General features: G+C 60.5%; 1 protein-coding gene across 7 annotated transcripts in view; it reads right to left on the bottom strand.

Annotated features, from left to right (window-relative positions):
* Positions 1 to 19,221, bottom strand: part of LOC135983393 (kinesin-like protein KIF21B) — an 85,715-nt gene that overhangs the window by 17,897 nt on the left and 48,597 nt on the right. For 3 of the 7 annotated variants that reach the window (XR_010600990.1, XR_010600992.1, XM_065595011.1), the window contains 20 exons: positions 17,815 to 18,036; positions 17,275 to 17,350; positions 16,472 to 16,571; positions 15,807 to 15,998; positions 14,598 to 14,797; positions 14,348 to 14,455; positions 12,990 to 13,058; positions 12,048 to 12,277; positions 11,612 to 11,759; positions 11,287 to 11,481; positions 8,847 to 8,948; positions 8,315 to 8,480; positions 7,788 to 7,848; positions 7,237 to 7,294; positions 6,333 to 6,538; positions 5,709 to 5,783; positions 4,835 to 4,948; positions 3,000 to 3,038; positions 798 to 934; positions 128 to 308 (listed from right to left, as the gene is read on the bottom strand). Coding sequence is in view for 2 of the 7 variants with exons in the window: in XM_065595011.1 (XP_065451083.1) it covers positions 128 to 308; positions 798 to 934; positions 3,000 to 3,038; positions 4,835 to 4,948; positions 5,709 to 5,783; positions 6,333 to 6,538; positions 7,237 to 7,294; positions 7,788 to 7,848; positions 8,315 to 8,480; positions 8,847 to 8,948; positions 11,287 to 11,481; positions 11,612 to 11,759; positions 12,048 to 12,277; positions 12,990 to 13,058; positions 14,348 to 14,455; positions 14,598 to 14,797; positions 15,807 to 15,998; positions 16,472 to 16,571; positions 17,275 to 17,350; positions 17,815 to 18,036 (2,679 nt within the window). In the remaining 5 variants the exon portion in view is untranslated. The remainder of the gene's footprint in view (positions 1 to 127; positions 309 to 797; positions 935 to 2,999; positions 3,039 to 4,834; positions 4,949 to 5,708; positions 5,784 to 6,332; positions 6,539 to 7,236; positions 7,295 to 7,787; positions 7,849 to 8,314; positions 8,481 to 8,846; positions 8,949 to 11,286; positions 11,482 to 11,611; positions 11,760 to 12,047; positions 12,278 to 12,989; positions 13,059 to 14,347; positions 14,456 to 14,597; positions 14,798 to 15,806; positions 15,999 to 16,471; positions 16,572 to 17,274; positions 17,351 to 17,814; positions 18,037 to 19,221) is intronic. The other 4 variants (XR_010600991.1, XM_065595012.1, XR_010600993.1 and 1 more) reach the window with 2 other exon arrangements.

Genomic DNA, 19,221 nt, shown 5'->3' with positions numbered 1-19,221 from the left:
GACCAGCATTGCAGCATTCCTAGACTCAGCCCTGCAGACCGGCCCGGCCTCCTGGCCTTTGCAATGCTGCCCTGAGTGCACAACGCTGGCAGGGCAGCACGTTGAGCTTGGTGCGTCAGGTACTTACGTGAGGGTGCGGACGCACTTGGCTGAGTCCCGGATGTCCCACACCTTGATGTAGGAGGTGGAGACAGTGAAGACCAACCCTGAGTGGCTGCAGTACTTGATGGATACCACATTATTGGGGTGGCCCTTCAGCGAGGCGATTTCCTGGCCTGTCACCAGGTTCCACATTTTGCAGCTCCGGTCTGCGGGAGGAGGCAGGAGCACATGACACTGCAGGACCCTTCCCGTCCTCAGCAAAGGACCCTCATGGCTTCCTCTCTCCCCCCTCCCCCTGCTCCCACAAGTGCCCCAGGGGAGCTCAGTCCCTGTGGCCCATCCAGCCCCTGGCACCTCTGCCAGACCTGCCAACGGGGGGAGGGTCTATTAGTGCCAGGTGCGAGGTGAACATTCGGCCACTAGGAACCGGGCAGAGGCCCCAACAACTCGCTTCAGGGATGTCACCACACAGCTGTTCAGCCTAATGACTCATGCAGCATTGCTGCACTCTTCTGGGCGGACCCAGAACTGCACCGGCCCGTTGTGGCTTTCAGGCAGGCCGGTGCCGTCTGAGCAAGAGGCTCCTGTCCTGCCCCCGCAGTTTGGGGTGGCTCAGCCCCTCCCCTGGGTAACAGGCTCACTCCCCAATGATCACACCCAGAGCTCAGCAGCCGGCCCGCCCCTGAGGCGCGCACCTTTGGATCCGGAGAAGAGCAGCTCGTCGGTGGCGTCCACGCAGAGAACGGGCTTGGAGTGTCCTTCCGCCACGGAGATGCACTGCAGCGGGGCTGTCCGGGTGCTCCTGGCACCGCCCACGGGGTTAATGAGGCCCCTTCCGTGGGAGAGAGAGAGCAAGGGCGTCAGCAGGAGGGCGCTGGCTGGGTGACCCAGGACGAAGCCAGATCCCGCCCCACGAGGCTGCCAGGGCCTGCTAGTGGGGCTCCGGAGCAAAGCAAACCACAGACAGAAGCTGCCGGGCAGCCTGCTCCCCAGACAGGTCCCCCGGGGCAGGTCACACCCCGTTGGTGCTAAGGGCTCAGGGACTCGTGCAGACCCTGCCTTGGCTTGGGGCAGGGGCTTGGAAACGAAACGGGCTTCACCCCCTGGCCATCTCGCTGCTGGCACAGATGAGCTACCCCCCTCCCGCCGTGAGAGCTGTGGGTGGCCCCTGTGCCCCATCCAGGCAAGATCCCGAAGCCAACAGAGTCCAGGCTGCTGCATGGCACACGCTGCCCCATCCCCTGTGGAGTCAGAGACTAGCAGGGACAGGCTGGCTCCGGACCGAACCTCCAGGCTTGAACAAACTGGGGCCCTGCTCCAGCCGTGCTATGTGGGGCATAAGGGCACCACCCTGTGGCCAACGGGGGGGGAAGCACCCTCTCTCCATCTGACCCATTCCAGTTTTGCAATGAGCTTCACCCTGTTTTGGCAGATGGGGAAGGGCTTTTAACAGGTCACAATCGAATCAATGGCAGAGCTGGGAACGGAGCCCAGGAGTTCTCAATCCCCCGAGAACAGGGAGAGAACCCAGGAATCCTGGCTCCCTGGCCAGGAGACAATCCTGTCTCAAACCAGTTCTAGGCTTTGCCCCAGCAACAGCCAATGGGGCTGTGAGCAGAGTTCAGAGGGAGGTTCTAGAGCGCTGAGCACATGAGAATCGACACCCCTGAGGAAAGAGCCCAGGTGGAAGAGCCCATCATGGAGAGGGTTGATAGCCCCAAAGCAGCTTCCCAGCCAGGATCTCTAAGCACCTCCCCTCCTCCCAGCAGGGTTGGATTACAGGTGGGGACACTGAAGCAAAGGGAGGGGAAAGGGCTAGCCCAGGGTCACACGGCACATTTGTGGCATGGTTGGAATGGATTTTTTGAGGGGCGCTGAGCACCCACTACTCCAGCTGATGGTGCTCAGGGTGTCAGAGTCAAGCCCACGGTGTCTCAAATAGGCACCCAAAGGCCAGTGGGGAGATGCTCCTCTGCCAGCCTGGCCCTTTTGATGTGCAGGGAATGGGGGAAGGAGAGTTGTCCTGGCACAGACACTGCCTTGGGCTAGCGTAATTGGTTCTATGTGGCTCGTGTTGCAAACCCAGGCATGCTGGGGGCAGAGCCAGGGCCTTAGCTCACCCCATTAGGGGAACTCTGGGTTGTGGCATAGCCGGCAAGCAGCCCTTTGGGAGGTTGCAGTGAGTTAGAGCAACCCCAAGGCTGCTCTAATATATCTGGGAGGCTGCACAGGCCTCAGCAGCAGCCACAGGATCCTCGGTGCCAAGAGGCTGCACCCCAGGTGTTTACTCTTTGCAGATGGGGAAACTGAGGCACAAGCCAGGGATAACAATCCTGACCAGCCTCGCCATGGGTGCTGGGAGGCTGAAGCCACGTTTGTCAAGTGCTTGGAGATGTCTGAACTGAAGGTGCGAGAGAAGACAAAAAAAAAAAAAGCGCATCATAGCCTGGACCCTCCAAGCATCCACCAGCTCCAACAGCTGGCCTGCCCTGCCTCTTGCAGCTAGGCCAGACACAGCGCGAGATATCATCACTACCCGCCCTGCCCTCGAGGCAGAATAGAGCATGCAGCTGCCCCCATTCAGTGAAAGCACCGTACGCTATCCGCTTAAACCCCCAGCACTGCATTTCAAGACGATGGCTCAGACCTTAAGGCACTGGAGACCAGAGGCAGAAAGGGACTTCCACAGCCGGACATGGCATGCAAGGGCCATGCGGGGAAGCAGAGAGAAGGAAAGAGGGACACACAGCGAGCAAGAGCAGCACCAGGACAGAGTCCCAATAGATTTAGCAAAGAAGCAAGGCCCAGAGTTTGGCCAGCACGGATTCAGCATGCAGGGCAGGGGGAGGGAAATGCGAGAAGCAGGAGAGTTCTAATCAATAGAAAGTTGTATGTACCTCAGCACCTCCGAGACAGAGGAATCGCTGTCGTCAGACCTAGGGACAGAAAATTAGCAGGATTACGGGAGAAAAAATCCCGGATGAGAGAGGCAGCAGCGGAGTCAGAGAGTGGAGTGTTGTTATTGCATCCAAGCTAGCGGGGTAGAGAGGGAGGAGCGGACACAGAAAACCAGAGAGGAAAGGGGCAGAGGAGCAGGAAGGGACACGTGGCTCGGACACAAGATCTTTCAGGCTGGACTGGAGTCATTCAGCCAGAAGGGACTGCTACAATCACCCAGTCTGACCAGTACAGTGCATGCCTGAGGCCTCGCCCGGGGATTCCTGCATCCAGTCTTCATTTAATCTTCCTATGGTCCCCCCTGTCTCATCACTGCCACCAGCCATGCAACCTAGCCCCTCAGGTTCCGCACTCCCGGTTTTGGGGTACGGCTGGGGCGTTCTGACACGGTCCGGCTCTGCGCTATCGTGCGGTCTGATAGCAGGCGGGATGGGGACCAGAGGCTGGTCCTGAGCTGCAGGCAGCGCCATGAGCTCCCCCAGATTAGAACATGGCCGCCAAACTGGGATTCTGCAGGGAGGCAGATGGGAGGTGGTTGCTACCAGCTCCCACAGGGCCAGGCCCTCGGGGGCTGTAAATCAAAGCCGCTCTGCTGCCCCCACGGCAGCTAGGCCAATTTGCACCCGTGCAGGGGCTGGCCCGTGACGGTCAAAGGCAGTCCTAAGGTGGGCTCGTTCCTCCGTAGAAACCACAGGCTGCCACTGGAGAGCACCCCCACCCCACCTCCGAAGGGTCACAGCCCTTGGCACCAGGAGCAATCGGAGCACCTACGGGCCCCTGGCAGAAAGCTCACCCCACCCAGAGCAGCCATGTCACCTCCTGACGGGGACCGGGACCTGTGAGCAGCCAGCATCTCCCCACAGAGCACAGTGGGAGAGGGAGCAGGGCCCAGAAGGGGCAGGTGCGATGGCACAGCCAGTGCCACACAGAACTGGGGTAGGGCCGACTGGGAAATAGCTTCCCCACCGCCTGGGGACCGCTTAGTGTCCTCAGCTAGCAGCCCCCTGGACCCACCTCACCCGCTTTATAACTGCAGCCAAACCCACCCAGCAGCGTCCCTGCAGGTGAAATTCTCCTCTGCCGGCAGCCAGTGTGACAGCCGCCATCTTGGCCAACACACTGGGGCCTGAACCAGGGCCCTCCAGAGCTAGCAGCAGGAGCTAAAGAGCCCAGGGCCGCTAGTGGGGCCTGTGACAGACCCAGCCCCCCAGGGGATCCCCACGGGCCCAGCGGGGGACCGGGCACTGCCACGTGTGCGCACACAACGCTAAAGGCCAGGGCACCGCTTCATGCCTGTTCTGAGGGCTCTAGCAGTGCAATGTAACGACGAGCCTCCAGCTGGATCATCTACAGGGAGGGCATCTGCCACCCCAGGCTCTCAACAGCAGCTGCTTCTGCCTGAGCTAAAGGCCCAGGCTTGGCAGCTCAGGGGCAGCCCCGAGACAAAGTCCAGCCAGTAGAGGGGGACCAAAGACCCCCCTCCATATCAATGGGGTTATAGACAGGTCTGGCATAGGGCCCCTGCCCAGGGAGATGCTGCCCCATGTGAAGTTCTACTGCACCGGTATCGCAGCTCTCTGCCTTCGCCCTGGTCGCTTCACGAGCCCGGCAGGAGCCTGGGGCTGACTCCAGCTGGGACTGCCGGGCCTGAGGCAGAGGGGGGACGGTACCTGGGGACAGCCATGGGAGTCACCGTCTGCCATTCACTGCTCTTGGGGCTGGGCTCCCTGGAGCTTCACCCCCCTACCCGCTCCTTGCCCCGCAAGGCTCTTACTTGTCCAGCGCGGAGCCCTGGCTCTGGTTGCTGGTGAGGCGGGAGAAGACGTTGCGGTCATTGCGCGGCCTGGTGGGAGGGGATGAGGGAGGCGTGAAGCCAACGTCCGAAGTCCTGAGCCGGGGTGTTCAGAAAGAGACCCATGATCACAAGCCTGGTCCGGGGATCTACCCCCTGCCCCGCACCTCCACTCAGCACAGGGAGGCCTGCAGTGCCAGCCCATGGTGAAGTGATTATTCCCCTCTATTCGGCACTGGTGAGTCACATCTGGAGTACTGCATCCAGTTTTGGGCCCCCCGCTACAGAAAGAATGTGGACATATTGGAGAGAGTCCAGCAGAGGGCAACAAAAATGATTAGGGGCCTGGGGTACATGACTTATGAGGAGAGGCTGAGGGAACTGGGCTTGTTTAGTCTGCAGAAGAGAAGAGTATGGGGGGATTTGATAGCAGCCTTCAACTACCTGAAGGGGGGTTCCAAAGAGGATGGAGCTTGGCAAATGACAGAATGAGGAGTAATGTCTCAAGTTGCAGTGAGGGAGGTCTAGGTTGGATATTAGGAAAAACGATTTCACTAGGAGGGTGGTGAAGCACTGGAATGGGTTCCCTAGGGAGGTGGTGGAATCTCCTTCCTTAGGGGTTTTTAAGGTCCAGCTTGACAAAGCCCTGGCTGGGATGCTTTATTGGGGATTGGTGCTGCTTTGAGCAGGGGGTTGGACTAGATGACCTCCTGAGTCCTTTCCAACCCTGATATTCTATGATTCTATGGCACAGCTGGATCCAGCCCCCAGCATCGTGCCTGGGCACAGCTGAGTGCACACGCCGGTCCCCGATGGGGAGCTAGGCCCATGTGCTCTCCAGCCTCTCCCCACTCACCTGGCAGGCTGCCCCCGGTCATAGGATTTCCTCCGGGTCAGAGGCGAGGTGTCCGAGCCACGGGACTGCCTAGGGCTGGAACAGAGCAAGACCAGATCAGTAATCGCCCCTCCTGGGGGCCAGGGCCCTTCAGCACTGAACAGGCCTACCCCAGAGCAAGCGAGCCGAGAGCCCTGGGGCAGCGCACAGATCCACCTCCTGAGCCAGGGGTCCAGCGGGCTGGATCAGGCCCCGGCAGGGCCCAAGGCCAGGCCAGCGGCCCCGGCTAAGGGTTTGCGCTGTGAGCGCAGGTCCTGTTGGCTTCATCACCGAGACTGCTGCTGGAGAAGGCAGCTCCGTGCCTTCGATAAGAGGGCTGTGGAGACTGGACGCCCAACTCTGTCCGACAGCAGAACCCGGTTTGTCCCCGCCTTCCCCAGGCCCCGTCCCCCCGACGGGCAGTTTGTGGACATTGGCAATCCAAGATGGCAGAGCATACTAGCCCCACCACTGCATGCTGGGACAGGCTAGGTCGACCGAGAGGAGTCCAGACTCAAGGCTCCAAGGGAAGAATACGATGGCCCAGCCCACCGCTTCCCCCCAAGGGCCTGTAAGCACGTGGGGCCCATGCTTGCCAGGGCTTACAAGGTGCTGCCGCGGGTGGGCAGGCTGATGGTGCGGGAGACCTTATCCTTGTAGTAGGAATCCCGGATGGAAAAGCCGATCCCGTCTTCCTTGATCTCCATGAGGGACACCAAGGACTTGGTGATGTTCTTGGTGGAGATGTCCAGCGTGGGTCCCAGGTACTCGGCCGACACAGCCTTCATCTGGCCTGACAGCTTAGGTTCCCCCTATGGCGTGGCACAGGGAGGGGAGGGCTGAGAGGCGAGGAGTTCACTGCCCCAAGGGTAGCACGTGGAGCAAGTCTGAGACACTGGCGCCCCTTGGCCATTCAGTTCCAAGAAGCCTCTGGGGCCAAGCACCCAGCAGTGGCAGATCTAGAGAAACCTTTCAGTTGGGCCCCGGTTGCCAGCATTAACGTTTCATGAGCTCATTAATGAGAGCAACAGGAAGTACCCCCCTGTGCAAGGCTGAAACGTGTATGGCCCAGAGTGCCGGAGCAGCTCTCCCAGGAGGATTCGGCACATGGAGGGACTGGTCCAGTCAATTAGCCTCTGGGAAGGTCGCACAGCACCAGGGCGTCACATGGGTTTTATTTGCTCCCAGAGGAGGGCTAGACAGCACCAGGACACCTTGCCTGGATTCAGGGAAGCCCAGTACAGCTCAATGATGTGGCATTTGGGGGTTTAAAGTGGGCTCTACGATTCAAGGAGCCATTTATAGGGCCAAAGTAACACGCCAGGCACGGCCGTCACCAGGAGACCAGACCCCGGGCTATTTCAGTTCCAGACCCAAGACATTCCGCCCATGGAGAAGACTCCCGCCAAGGGCCACCGCCCAGCCGTGAGCACAAAGGGAGAGGGGGTAAAATGGACCAAAGACCCCACATCTGGACGTTAAACGGCCCTGTCTGTGGCCGTGAACTGACCTTGAACTTGAAGTCGTCCTGGCTGGCCGAGCCCTTCATGGTGAAAGACTGGGAGAAGCTGTAGGAAACAAAGGGTTAAATGGCCGATCCCCTTTAAGGCTTAACTTAAAGCTAAAGGAAGAAACCACTGCCCATCACCTCCACCCCATAACACCCTATCACCAGCCCGGCTATGGTTCCTCCTCCCATTCCCCGAGGTACAGCCCATCCCCCCGGTCCCTTTCGGGGCCCTCTTCCCTCCCAGCTCCGTCTTGCCCCTGGCCCTCAAGAGGAACGATTACTGGGACAGTTCTGTACAGCCCCTGCACGCCTTGGTTTGAGCACGGCCAGTCATCGCGTGGGAGTAGCCTGTGCACCGTCGGGTCACACGTAGGAGCTCCGAGGGGCTGGAGCATGCTCGGTGCAGACAGAACCTGGAGAATTTAGCTGCCAAGCTCTAACGGGTCTACCTTGCCAATGAGTGCCACAGAGATGTGCCCCCCTCCCTCCATAGATCCCGCCGCTCAGGGGCGCACGAGGCTGGGACACTGCACGCTCCCTGGTGCGCTTACCTCCCCTCCGAGGCCAGGCTGAACTCCGAGATCTCCTCGTCCGTGCTGGCGTAGCCGTTCTCTGCACAAGGAACAGCCAACAAGGGTGCGTCAACACGACAGAGGGTGGGAGGGCACCGCACTGGGCTGGTCCGATCAGAGCCAGCCAGCAGGCGGTCGCCAATCAGCGTGTGGCCCTTTAGGTCCTTGGGACTCCCCCAGACCACTGCTATCGTATCATTAACTCTTTGCCACCAAAGCGCCATCAGTGCATCCTCACGGCTGGACAGGCTGTGACCATGTGGGCTGATACGTCTGGATGAAGCGGGCCTATCACTCCTGCCCACAGGGTCAGAGCAATGCCAAGAGCCCTGGGGTGGGCTCCATCTGTCCCAATGGGCAGACGTGCCATCTGTATGGGCAGGGAAACACCCCAAGCCTTCCCAGCTGCTGCCAGCCCCAGGCCCCACATCAGCGCTGCCGGCTGCTTTGCCAGCCAATGCCCAGTACTCACGGGGGTCCCCAGGAGGGAAAAGCCCAGCACCCACCTTGCTGCACGTTGTGGATGAGCGCCTGCAGCTCGGGGTGGGACTCCGCTTTCTCCCGCAGGGCATCCAGGATCACATGGTTCTGGGAGGAGCCGGTCACATCCGTTTGTCTCAGGCGCCCTTCCAGCAGGCGAATCTGGGCTTCTTTCTGAGCCACCTGCAGCCCCTGTTTGGCGGGAGCAGGAGGTTACCTTCCGTCCAGCACACAGGACGGGCCAGTGGGTGGGACAGGGAATCAGCTCCTGGCTTCAGTCCCTGTCCCTGGCCACAGATGCAGGTTCCACACCAGCCTCACTCAGCTGCTGCTTGTACCCCATTCCCCTCCCTGGGTCCAGCAGCACACAGGCCAGGCAGGCCTCTCAGTCTCCCTCACCCACGCACAAAGGATGCCCCAGGCGCAGCCAAATAGCTCTGACTCCAAACCTGACCTGCAGCAATTGTGATCCCACCCTCACAGGGGGCCTCCTGGGATCCCATGTTCTGCGACCCGCCCTCCAGAGCTGCACCCCCACTGGAAGGCCCTTTGCCTGACCTTATCGATGGATGCCTTGAGGAAGTTGTCCAGCAGCAGGCGCGCCTCGGCCAAGGAGCAGGAGCTGATCACCACGGAGGTGTCGGTGGAGTCCAGCTCCTCCTACGGTGCAGGAGAGAGGAGGGGAATTAGAACGGCGCTGAGGGCGGTGAAGGGCAGAAAGCAGAAGGCCAGGAGAGACACCAGCGCCATGGAACCAGGGGGCGTTCCTTGACTGGCTGACGCCGGCGCTCTGCGAGCAGGCGGCGGGGACGACGACTTGCATGCCAATATTGTGCATGAGCACTCGCACTGGATGTGTGCCTGGAACCAGGCCCCTGATTGGGCCATCTATGGGGACTGAACCACACACCTGCGGATCTAAAGAAGAGGAGCTTCTACCGCCTGGACGGCAGGAGCTGCTCGCTAGCCAGGTGACCAGAGCAGACCAAGGGCAGGTTTACACTGGGAACTTATACCAGCATAGCTATGTCTCTCCAGGATATGAAAATCCTGCCCCCCCCCCCCGCCCCCATCCCGGAGAGTGTAGCTCTGCTGACCAAACTAAACAGCCACCTCCTTGGGAGGTGGATTACCTACTCCGACGGGGAGCGTCTACACCTAATCTGCTACAGCTGCAAGGTTTTAAGCGTAGACATATACTAAAAACCTGTTTATGTCCTCCAGCTGCTAGGAGGGGAGCAGAGAGCTACACTGTGCTGAACCTGGGTCAGATCCCCCATGTCATTAACAGTGTGTCCACACAGCAAAGAAAAACCCACAGCAGCGAGCCTCTGGCCAAAGGATTCGGGCTTGCACTACGGGGCTAAAAGTAGCAGTGTAGACATTCCCGCTCATGGGCTCCAAGACCCTCCAGAGCCCAGGCTCCAGCCCTTGTGTGAATGTCTACACTCTTCCTTTTAGCCCCGTAGCCCTGCGAGCCAAGGCAATGGATCCAGGCTCTGAGACTTGTGCTGTGGGGTTTGCCTTGCAGCACAGACACCCGACAGGTGCCAGGGAGAAAGGCCTCATTATTAGGCTATTGTTTCTCTGTGGAAATATTTGATTAAACAAAAATTTCCTTTTTGGTCAAAATCCCACCCTCCCTTTACAAAAATTTGACATCAGAAAAGAGACTCAATGTTTGACAACAGCTTTCAGCACAACTTCGCAGTTTCAGAAAAGGGAAACTCTTTCCCAAGACCCTCAATTTTTTCGCCTTAAACCATCAAAACTGATTTTCAAAAACCACAAAAATTCCAGTTTCTCAGGGGGTGGGGCGGGGAGAGAGAGAAACTGATTTTTTCTTCCCCCTGGGAAATTTCAAAAGAAAAACTAAAAGGGTTTGAGATTTCCTACAGAAGCAAACAGCATATTCAACCCTCTCTCCTGGCTACACCTGGAGTTGGCTCTGAATACCGGGCTGCCCCACGTGCTTGGCTTCGGTCTAGGCTACAGGAACGCCACTGTGGAACTGGGCTGGGTCGAGGCAGTTTCTCACAGGAGGTTGTGTTGCCGTATACGCAGGGAATGGAGAAAGCCCATGTTCTAAGCATGTTTGGAGCCTCGTGGCGACCCAGGCTGGAGCCTGGTGCTGACCTGGTTTTTTCTGTGCACACAGACAGGATTGAGCGTGGCTAGACCACGCCTTGCCCACAGCACTGGATACACCATGGGTACATTTGTCCCATGGTACGGACAGGGCTTCCACTGACTCCAGCATGTGCAGAACTCCCATCAGGGCTGTTGGGCCTAGCAGCTGGTGGTGGACATCATGCTCTCCGCAGCCGTCCCTTCCACAAATAAACCATCCAGCACCAATGGAGACCCTGACGGTGACGGACCAATATATAAGGGGCTTCCTAAATCCTGGCCCCGGCCTTTCAGACCGTGCAGCTGAAGACGGCTGATTCTTGGCCTCTGCTGGTCCAAGCCAAGCCACAGCCATGTCCGTTAGCCTGGCGCCCATGGGCCTACAGCAGCCTATCGCACCAGCCCCGTGAGTGCTCAGGCACCTGCTGAACTGGGCCTTATACAGCCGTCATCAGCAAACAAGCAGAGAAAGCAGCCAGACTGCAACAGCTGCTCTGTGACGTTTCTGTAGGGAGGGGGCGAGCTCTGGGGGCTAAGAGCAGGGAGCCAGCTCGGCCCTGACTCCCTGCGTGACCCACGACACAACGTTTCAGCCCAGAAGTTGGAGCTTAGAAAGCAAGAGGACCCTGCAAACCTGCCTCCTGCACCCCTTATGCTTAAACTGCCTAGAGGAAGAGTCCAGCCAGCCAGCCTCCTGCTCACGCCCAGTCCCCACCCCAACTATCAACCAGCCCCCAGAACACCCCCTTTCCTTTACAGCATACAATGCCCTGGGGTGATCTCCCCTGCTCCCCCTCCCGTGAGACCAACTCCCCATATACAGACCCCCTGCACCTCACCCCCGCCCGCAGGCCCCCTCCCCTGGCACCTTGGTCTCCTCCAGCTGCATGATGGTGGCCTGGCAGTCGGCGATGCTGTCGTTGATGTAGTCAATGTTGGCTGTCAGCACCTCAATCTCCTCGTTCAGCTCCTGCAGGCCCTTCTGCTCCTCCGGGCTCTCCGCCTGCAGCTTTCCCCTCTTCCCCTGCAGCGCCTCCTGCAGCAGCGCCAGCTCCTCGCGTTTCTGGGGGGCGGGTGGGAAGGAAACGCCTCAGCCGGCGCTGTCCAGGTGCCAGCAGCCTCCCAGCACTCCTGGCCCTCGGTCATGCTCAGGCCACCCAATCCCCACCAGGGCACTGCCCCCCACACCTCACCTTGATCAGCCGCTCCATGTCTGCCTCCAGGTTGACGATGGTCATCCTCTGCATGACGACGTCAAAGATGCGCCGCTCCAGCGACTGCCACTTGATCCGGGCCGCCTTGCTGAAGGTCTGGCTCATCCCCTTCTTTGGGAACTTCTTCCTGCAGTGGGATGGGACATGGTCAGGGGGCTTCCACCAGGCGGGCGCTCGGCCATCACGCCTGCTAGTGCTCAGGACAGAGGGGCATTTACACATCAGGTCTGCCTCCAGCCAATATGGAGAGTCTCACGTGTCAAATCACCTGGCAGAGTCGCCCACGATGATAGAGCCATTGTTTCCCGTGTTCCCACAGAACTCCGCTCCCATCTAACACCCAGGAGCCCGGGACCTGAGGGCCAAGCAGGGAACGAGGCCACGGGGGACACTGATTCGGAAGCACTGGTCTGACCTGATGGGCCGAGCCCCATTCATGGAGGGCGAAGGGTCTCCCAGGAAGTGGTCGATTTTCCGGTTCCACTGGCGCACGATGCTGGAGACTGAGCGAGAGCCGGACTCCGGTTCCGAGGAGGTGGTGCTGGCGGACACCTCCGCACCTGAGTCCAGCATGGCTGGCTTCTGACTCAGCCTCCCAGAGACCCGGTCCGACATGGGCTTGGCCAGGCGGCGCAGAGCAGAGACCTGGGTGAGAGCAGTGCCTGAGGGCTGGGCCTCCTGGGAACACCCGCAGGGGGCATCGCCCCCCAGCCGCAGAGCGACTCCAATGCTTCTCAGGTGGCAAAGTGAGCCCGGGAGCAGCTGAGCACCTTTCAAGAGAGCTGAGCCTATCTGGGCTGGGTGAAGGTCCGGTACCCGTGGATAGCAGTTTCCCACAATGCATCAGGAGGGGCTGGGAAGAGGCTGGGATCGAAGCACCGCACCGTCCCGCAAGCTGTACGGGTGCTGGGGCAGGAGGCAGCCTGGACGAGTCACGTGACCAACTCGGCTGCCAGGACCCAGCTCCAGGAAGGAGGGAGGGGGACACAGCCTGTTGTGCACGGTCGCACATGGCACGCAGAGAATTCCTCCTTCGTGACCCCAGAAGATCAGCTGCCCCCGGAGGCAGGCGTTTCCTCCCCCACAATCACTGTCATCTCCTGCCTGGTTACTCCTGGCCATAAAACCACCAGGCTCTGTGGGAAATCCACCCCACCGAGGGCCAGCGCTTTGGGAACAACCCAGCATTGGCGGAGCATGACCCACTGGGACAGCGGAGGGGACTATTCCGTCTGGAGAGGCCCCAGGGCCCTGCACTGTCAACGGCCCGATCCAGGAGCCAGGCCTCAGCGCCCACCCAGTCACAGCCCCGCGAGCGGCTCTCCAGACGCCCTCAGGTGCAGGGGCTGGCACTCACCTCCTGGGTTTTCCTTCGCAGCACGATTTCCTGCTGCCGCTTCTGAGACTCCAGCGCCCGGATCTGAAACTGCGCAGGAGAGAAGCCGAGCCTCAGTCGAGTCCTGAGCGGGCATGAGCCGCTAAAGAGGAACCCAGGGTCTGGGGTAGAACCCATGGCAGCAATGGGGGAAGGGGAGGGGACCCAGGGCTCCCCCACCCCCTTGCCTGGGGCCAGCACATGGCATGTTCTCAGTGCAGGCCATGGGCCAGATTTTGATCTCACCAGCAGCGGTATAAAACCTGGAGCAACTGGGGCTAATCGGGATTTATTCTGCTGTAACCGATGGCAGCACTGTGGCATTTGTACCTGCCCTGAGCAGCAACCAGAGATGCAAGAGGAAGCAATCACCTCCTCTGACCTGGGGAAGGCGGAACCTGCCACCCCACCAGGTGCTGATCTCAAGGGATAGACAGACAGATGGACAGTGGTTGGGAGAGGGGACATGCTGCGCCTTCAGCAGGAGGAGTCGTCCCCAGACAGTCGGTGGGGTGGCTGGTTTCCGCACAGGGTGCTCAGCACGCAGCTCCCCAACCAGGCAGGGTTTTACGCTGTTCTATGTTGCCAGCCCCATTCCTGGCTTGACCTGCAGGCCTTGGCCGGCCAGTGGCCCAACACGGGCTCTGAGAGGAGCGGGCCTGGGGGCCAAGCCGGGCACTGATCCCAGCGGCCGGGCACCCGGAAGAGCTCTAACACACTGCCGAGCAGAGGTAGGGCAGGACTGAACGTGGAATGTTCTTGATGCAGGTGACGGCTGGATTCACATCGCAGCAGCAGCAGTGCAAATCTGGAGCGACTCCGCTAATGTCAATGCGGTTACTCCAGATTTACTGGAGTAATAGAGAGTGGAATCCAGTCCTCTGTTGGTGCAGCGCTTGCTCCAGATTTCCCATTGCCTTGCTCAGCCATCCCTGCGGCTCAGCCCCAGCTTTGCAGGGCTCCCCTGCTGCCCCATATCCTGAATGGCCCCACTCCCTGTCTCAGCCCTGCCCCGTCACAGGGGCTCCCCTGCCCCTGCCCCACCCTGCGTCAGGGACTCTGGGTGCAGGCTGGCTCACCCAGGTAACTGCTCACCTGTGCACAGGGGAGGGGACCCGACACATCATGCATTAGCGAGGGCTCTCCAGCACCCTCCCCATCTGGTCCCAAGGAGCCTGGCTTGGGGCATCTCCCCAGGAAAGGCCCAGACCCCTTGGAGAACCCGCACTCCCCACTGCACCCTGGCCAGCCGGTGTGGGAGCTCAGAGCCGAGTGAGGGGCGCAGGCCCCAGCCAGAGCTGCCCTATCTGCAGAGCCCTGGTGAGGAGCTGGGTTCTCACCTCCTGCCTGCGCTGCTCCTTCTTCAGCTGGGCGATCTCCCGATTCCGCTTGGTCTCCACCAGCCGCCTCCGCTGCTGCTCCTCCCGCATCTGCTTCATCAGTGCCACCTGCGGGCCCCCCGACAGCCACACCCAGCATAAGGAGTGTGCACAAGGGGCTGTGCCCATCCACCGTCCCTCCCCAGTTTGAAGAGCTAGCACAAGCAGGCCAGGCCCCTCCAGCCCCATCCTCCTCTGCCCAGCCAGGTACCTTCGCCTTCTTCATCTCTGCCACCTCAGCCTGCAGCTTCTTGAGCTCCCGCTCATAGCGCGACTGGTTCTTGAGCAGGCGAGCATGTTCCTTCTGGGCTGCCTGCAGCTTCTGCAGGTCCCGATTCATCTCCTTCAGCCGCTTCTCGTAGTCCGCCTTGATCTTGTTGGCCTTCTCCTCCGTGTAGCATTCCATGGTGCCTGAAGGGGGTGGCGCAGAGACGCTCAGAGTGCCAGGCTAGGCCGAGCCCATCACGCTCCATCCCACCCAGCTGCCCCCTGGACCCACCAGGCCCCCAGGGAAAGCACCCTCAGTGGGGGGCACTTTAGATTAACTCTTGGCCTCCAGGGACAAGCCTGCCTGGTCCAGCAGCTCAGGAGATGTTCAATGGCCGAGTAGCCCAGACCAGTCATTGCCTGCAAGCCAGAACCATGGGCCTATTTTAGACCAATAACCCCGGTAGCAGAGCAGTGCCAGGCATGTGCCAGGGACCACACCGCTCCAGGGACTGGGTGCACACTGTTCTCCTCCAGGCAGCCATTGCTGTTCAGCCCAGAGGGGGATGCTGCTGAGAGGAGTTTGGTGGGACTCAGCTGGGGGCAGGTGTCTCAATCACTAAAGTCTCAGTTATAGCATCAGCTGCCCCACTCGGGGAAGATGCCCAGGACTGAAAAGCCCTCGAGATGGAGCTCTCTGCATGGGCAGGCTACGCTGCTGCTCCTGCATTGGAGAGCCACAGTTTCCTCACTGGGAGGAAGTCGGGAGCAGCTGGGAGCTTGGCCGCAGATGCCAGATGGTTTTGCCTCTTTGCCTGGCCCAGTCTCGCAAGGGGGCAGAGCTCATTAACGTGTGTCAGAGCTTGGAGCTCCTCCGAGAGAAGGGACTTTCCCTGGGCCCTACACCCACTGTCTCCCCACAGGGCTGCACAGCTGGGAGGTCACGGGGTCACCAGGCCCAGCTCTGATCAAGAGGCGGGACAAGTGGCACACAGCCGAGGAGAAGGATTGATCCCAGGAGCTGGGAAGCCAGACACTGAGCAGCCAGCGGGAATCTCTGGGGACCGCAAGAGGGACATGGAATGCAGGGGGCAGCAGCCCAGTTTGGGCCTCACTGGGCGCCGGGAGAACCCCAGGGTTTCTCCTGCCAGCTATGGCTCAGAGGACCCGTGCGGTGGGATGAGCCGGGGGGTGGAGGGGGCACTGCCCGTACTGAGGTTCTGCAGCACCCGGTCCCTCTCCAGCTGGGTGTCGCGGATCTTGTTCTGCAGCAGGATTAGCTTCTCCTCGTACTGGTGCTTGAGGGTCTGCAGGCGCCGCTGGCTGTTCTCCAGCTCGTCAATCAGCTTCTGCTTGATCTCGATCTCGCAGGTCAGGTCGGCCAGATCAGCCTGGAAATTCACCACTAGAGGTGGGGGGAGAGTCAGTCAGCCAGGCAGCCCCAGGGAGGTCAGGAGGAGAGAGCCAGGCAGCCCTGGGCCAGCCTGGAGAGGGGAGGGGCAGTGCCTGGCTCACGGGTCCCCTATGGACTCTGGCATTGCAGAGGAAAGGAGGCAGATGAGGCAGGACTCAGAGGGGATGGCATCTCGCTCCTGCGGTCTTAGCCTTGCCTGGGTACCCGAAGGCGAATGCGGGGGGCTGAGGAGGAAGGGACAGAGCTTGGCAGCCAGGCCTGTGCCACTGAGCACCAGCTGAGCCGGACCACCTTAGCACCCTGACTGGCACCTCGTGCACCTCCAGCCAAAACCTGCCCAGCTCACCCTACAGGCCCACTGCAGCCGCCTACCGCCTCCCCAAAAGGGGCACAGCCCTGAGTCACTGCAGATATCCCCGGCCCCAGCCTAAGCACAGAACTGGGCGCCGTGCCCTCCGAGTTACCCTTCTCCTCCGCATCGGAGTCCGAGTCCACCAGGCTCTCCTCGCTGCCCGAATCCTCGTCCTCATCCTCACAGCCACTCTCCTCCCGCTCCTCCTCCTCCTGGGAAACAAGCGCAGGGTTAGGGCAGAGATCAGGAGCCTTCGGCCCCTCTCCTATTGTCGCAGGGGCTCAGGCCTCTCCCCATCCGCCACCCCCAGATGTGGGTGAATTAAAGCGATTGCCTCGGAAACCAGTGCCAGGCAGAGGCAGGAGAGAGGACGTTTGACCCGGGGCCAGGGGCAGGGCTGATCCCTGTGTGCAAAGGGAGTGGGCCATGTCTGGGGAGCTCCCCCCACCCTCCCCACTGAGATGGCAGCTGAAAATGAAGGACCTGATGAGAACCTCCGGGACGGCTGGGGCAGAGGGGACACGGTTCACGGGACAAAGCCCAGCTGCATGGAAAGGCCTGTGGCTAATTGCCCTGCCCCACCTGTTGCCAGGGTGTCAGATGGCACAGGGCACTGCCAGGGGGCAGAGGGGACTGTCTTACCCGCCATCCTCGGCCATGCCCTGCCCCCACTCTTCACACCTAGGCGGGGCCAAACAGCAGCAGACTGGCTGCCCTATGAGGGGTGGTCATGAACCCTGCCCCTGGCCCCCGGATCCCCTGCGACTACCACAAACAGGCTGGGCTTTGCCCCACCTCCCAGGGTGCGGCAGGACACAGCTGCCCCAAGTGCCGGCGAGGCACAGAGAAGGTCGCTGGCATTCTGGCTAGCAATCGGGCTCCCACCCCCCACTCCACGAGGGAAGCCTCCCTCACCTCCTCGTTCTCGTCCGTCTCCTCCCCGTTCTCCTGCTGCAGCTTTGGCCTCTTCTTAAAGGCCTCCTTCTCCGGGCTGCCAGGAAGAGACGGGATGAACCCCGGTGACAGGGGAGCCCTGGCACACGGTCCCCTTAGACCATACATCCCCAACACCCTCCATCTCAGAGCCCTTCAGGAACCCAGCTTCACTGCCCTCCAGAGAGACGGGCCAGGCAGTGTTACCAGATGGGGAGACTGAGGCACAAGGAGGGGAAGGGACTCACCCAAGGTCAGGTGGCACGTCAGAGGCAGAGCTGAGAAAAGAACCCAGGAGTCCTGATTCTCTGCTGTATGGCTTTGGCTTCCCCTAGGGATGGGGCAGGACAATGTCTGGACCAGCAGGGCTGATGGGGGCTGGAGGGTGCCAGGGCTGGAAGCCAAGGGAGAAGTGGGCATCCCAATAACTATGGTCCTGCCATAATAATGAAGAGCCAGGGGTGGGAGCACCCAGAACAGTCCCCCTCCCCGCTCTGTTCCCAGCAAGGAGTTGGCCATCACCTCTTCCTCCGCTGCTTGGTCTCCTTCTTCAGCCGCTCCAGGTCCTGCTTGGCCCGCCGGAGGACTTCAGTGGCCTCTGCCTCCATGGAGACCACGGGGCTGCTGAGCGCCCCCAGGCCTGGGCCTGGAGACGAGCCCAGGGAGTACGGGGGCCTGGAGGAGACCCGCGACAGACTCCGGCGGAGCGACTCGTTCATGGCTTCGCTCTCCAAGAGCTTTGTCCTGGAGATCGGAGGGGCTTTTGGCTACGAGATCTGCTGCCCTGGGCAGATGTCCAAAGACCCCAGGGGAAAATACACCCCCCGCCCGCCAACCTCTAAGGAGGGGTGACCGGGAGAGTGTGTGTTTCTGGAACCTAAACTGCCCTCGCTCAACTCGGACAAAGGGGCTCAGGGCTCTGCTCCCGGGGAGGGGTGCTGCAGAAGGACATCGCAGGGAAGGAAAGCTGGCATGGCCACCACTAACCATCTGCATGCCTCTCGTGGGACCAAAGAGTCACAGCAGATGCCACTTCACGGATTTAGTGCCTTCACTTAGATGGCAATGCAGCCCAGGCCACGTCACAAAGGCCCCAGGGCTTCCCACCAGGTCTGAACGCTAACGGGAGAGAAGCAACCCTATGGCCGACAGCCAGTTCTCAACAGCCACGGTGATACGCTGACATGGCAGCCTAAGGGTTAATCTTCAGCAGCGGCTGCGCTAGACACGGTGGGGCACCTCTGTTTTCTAGCATTACGGACGGGGGTCTGGATCCTCAGCGGGAGGGGCGTAAATCGGCATTGCTCCAGGGACCCCAGTGGGACAACGCTGATTTTACACCAGCTGAGAATCTGGCCCAGAACGAGCGAGGGGATTCCTGTCTCCAGGGTTGTCAGTTTCTCCAGCACGAAATCCACATTTATGAGCAGCACTAGCTATCAGACTGCATTTCAATGTACCCCTGGGAGGCATTTAAGTCTGGATCAGCCAAGGCTCCAGAGAAAGCTTGGGAGCACAAGGGCCGGACAGGACGCCCTACAGGATGGAGACATTTCCATCTCGAATGTGGGGCTTTTATTTATATTTCAGCAGCACCGAGAGAGACGGGATCGAGGCCCTGTTGTGCCAGGTGCTGCACACACCCGTGAGACGGGCGCTGCCCCAAAGCACCGACAATCTAAATGGTCGCATCAGACCAAAGGCAAGAGAGGGGGAAGTGACTTGCCCGAGGTCATTGGCAGAGCTGCGATGCCAGCCTACTATTTGAACCCAGTGCCCGCGGCACCAGTCACCCAGCCGGGAGCGGCAGAGCCAGAGAGGGAATCTGGGCCTCCAGAGCCCCAGGTCAGCAGCCCCCCCGCTAGCCCGCACTGCCTCTTTGCAGGTCCTCTCAAGCTGCACGCGATACGCGGCCCCCCCCAGATGGGC

The sequence above is a fragment of the Chrysemys picta genome, chromosome 4 (genome assembly GCF_011386835.1).
Source record: "Chrysemys picta bellii isolate R12L10 chromosome 4, ASM1138683v2, whole genome shotgun sequence".
In the NCBI taxonomy this organism is placed as follows: Eukaryota; Metazoa; Chordata; order Testudines; family Emydidae; genus Chrysemys; species Chrysemys picta.
This window is presented reverse-complemented; position numbering and strand designations above follow the sequence as displayed.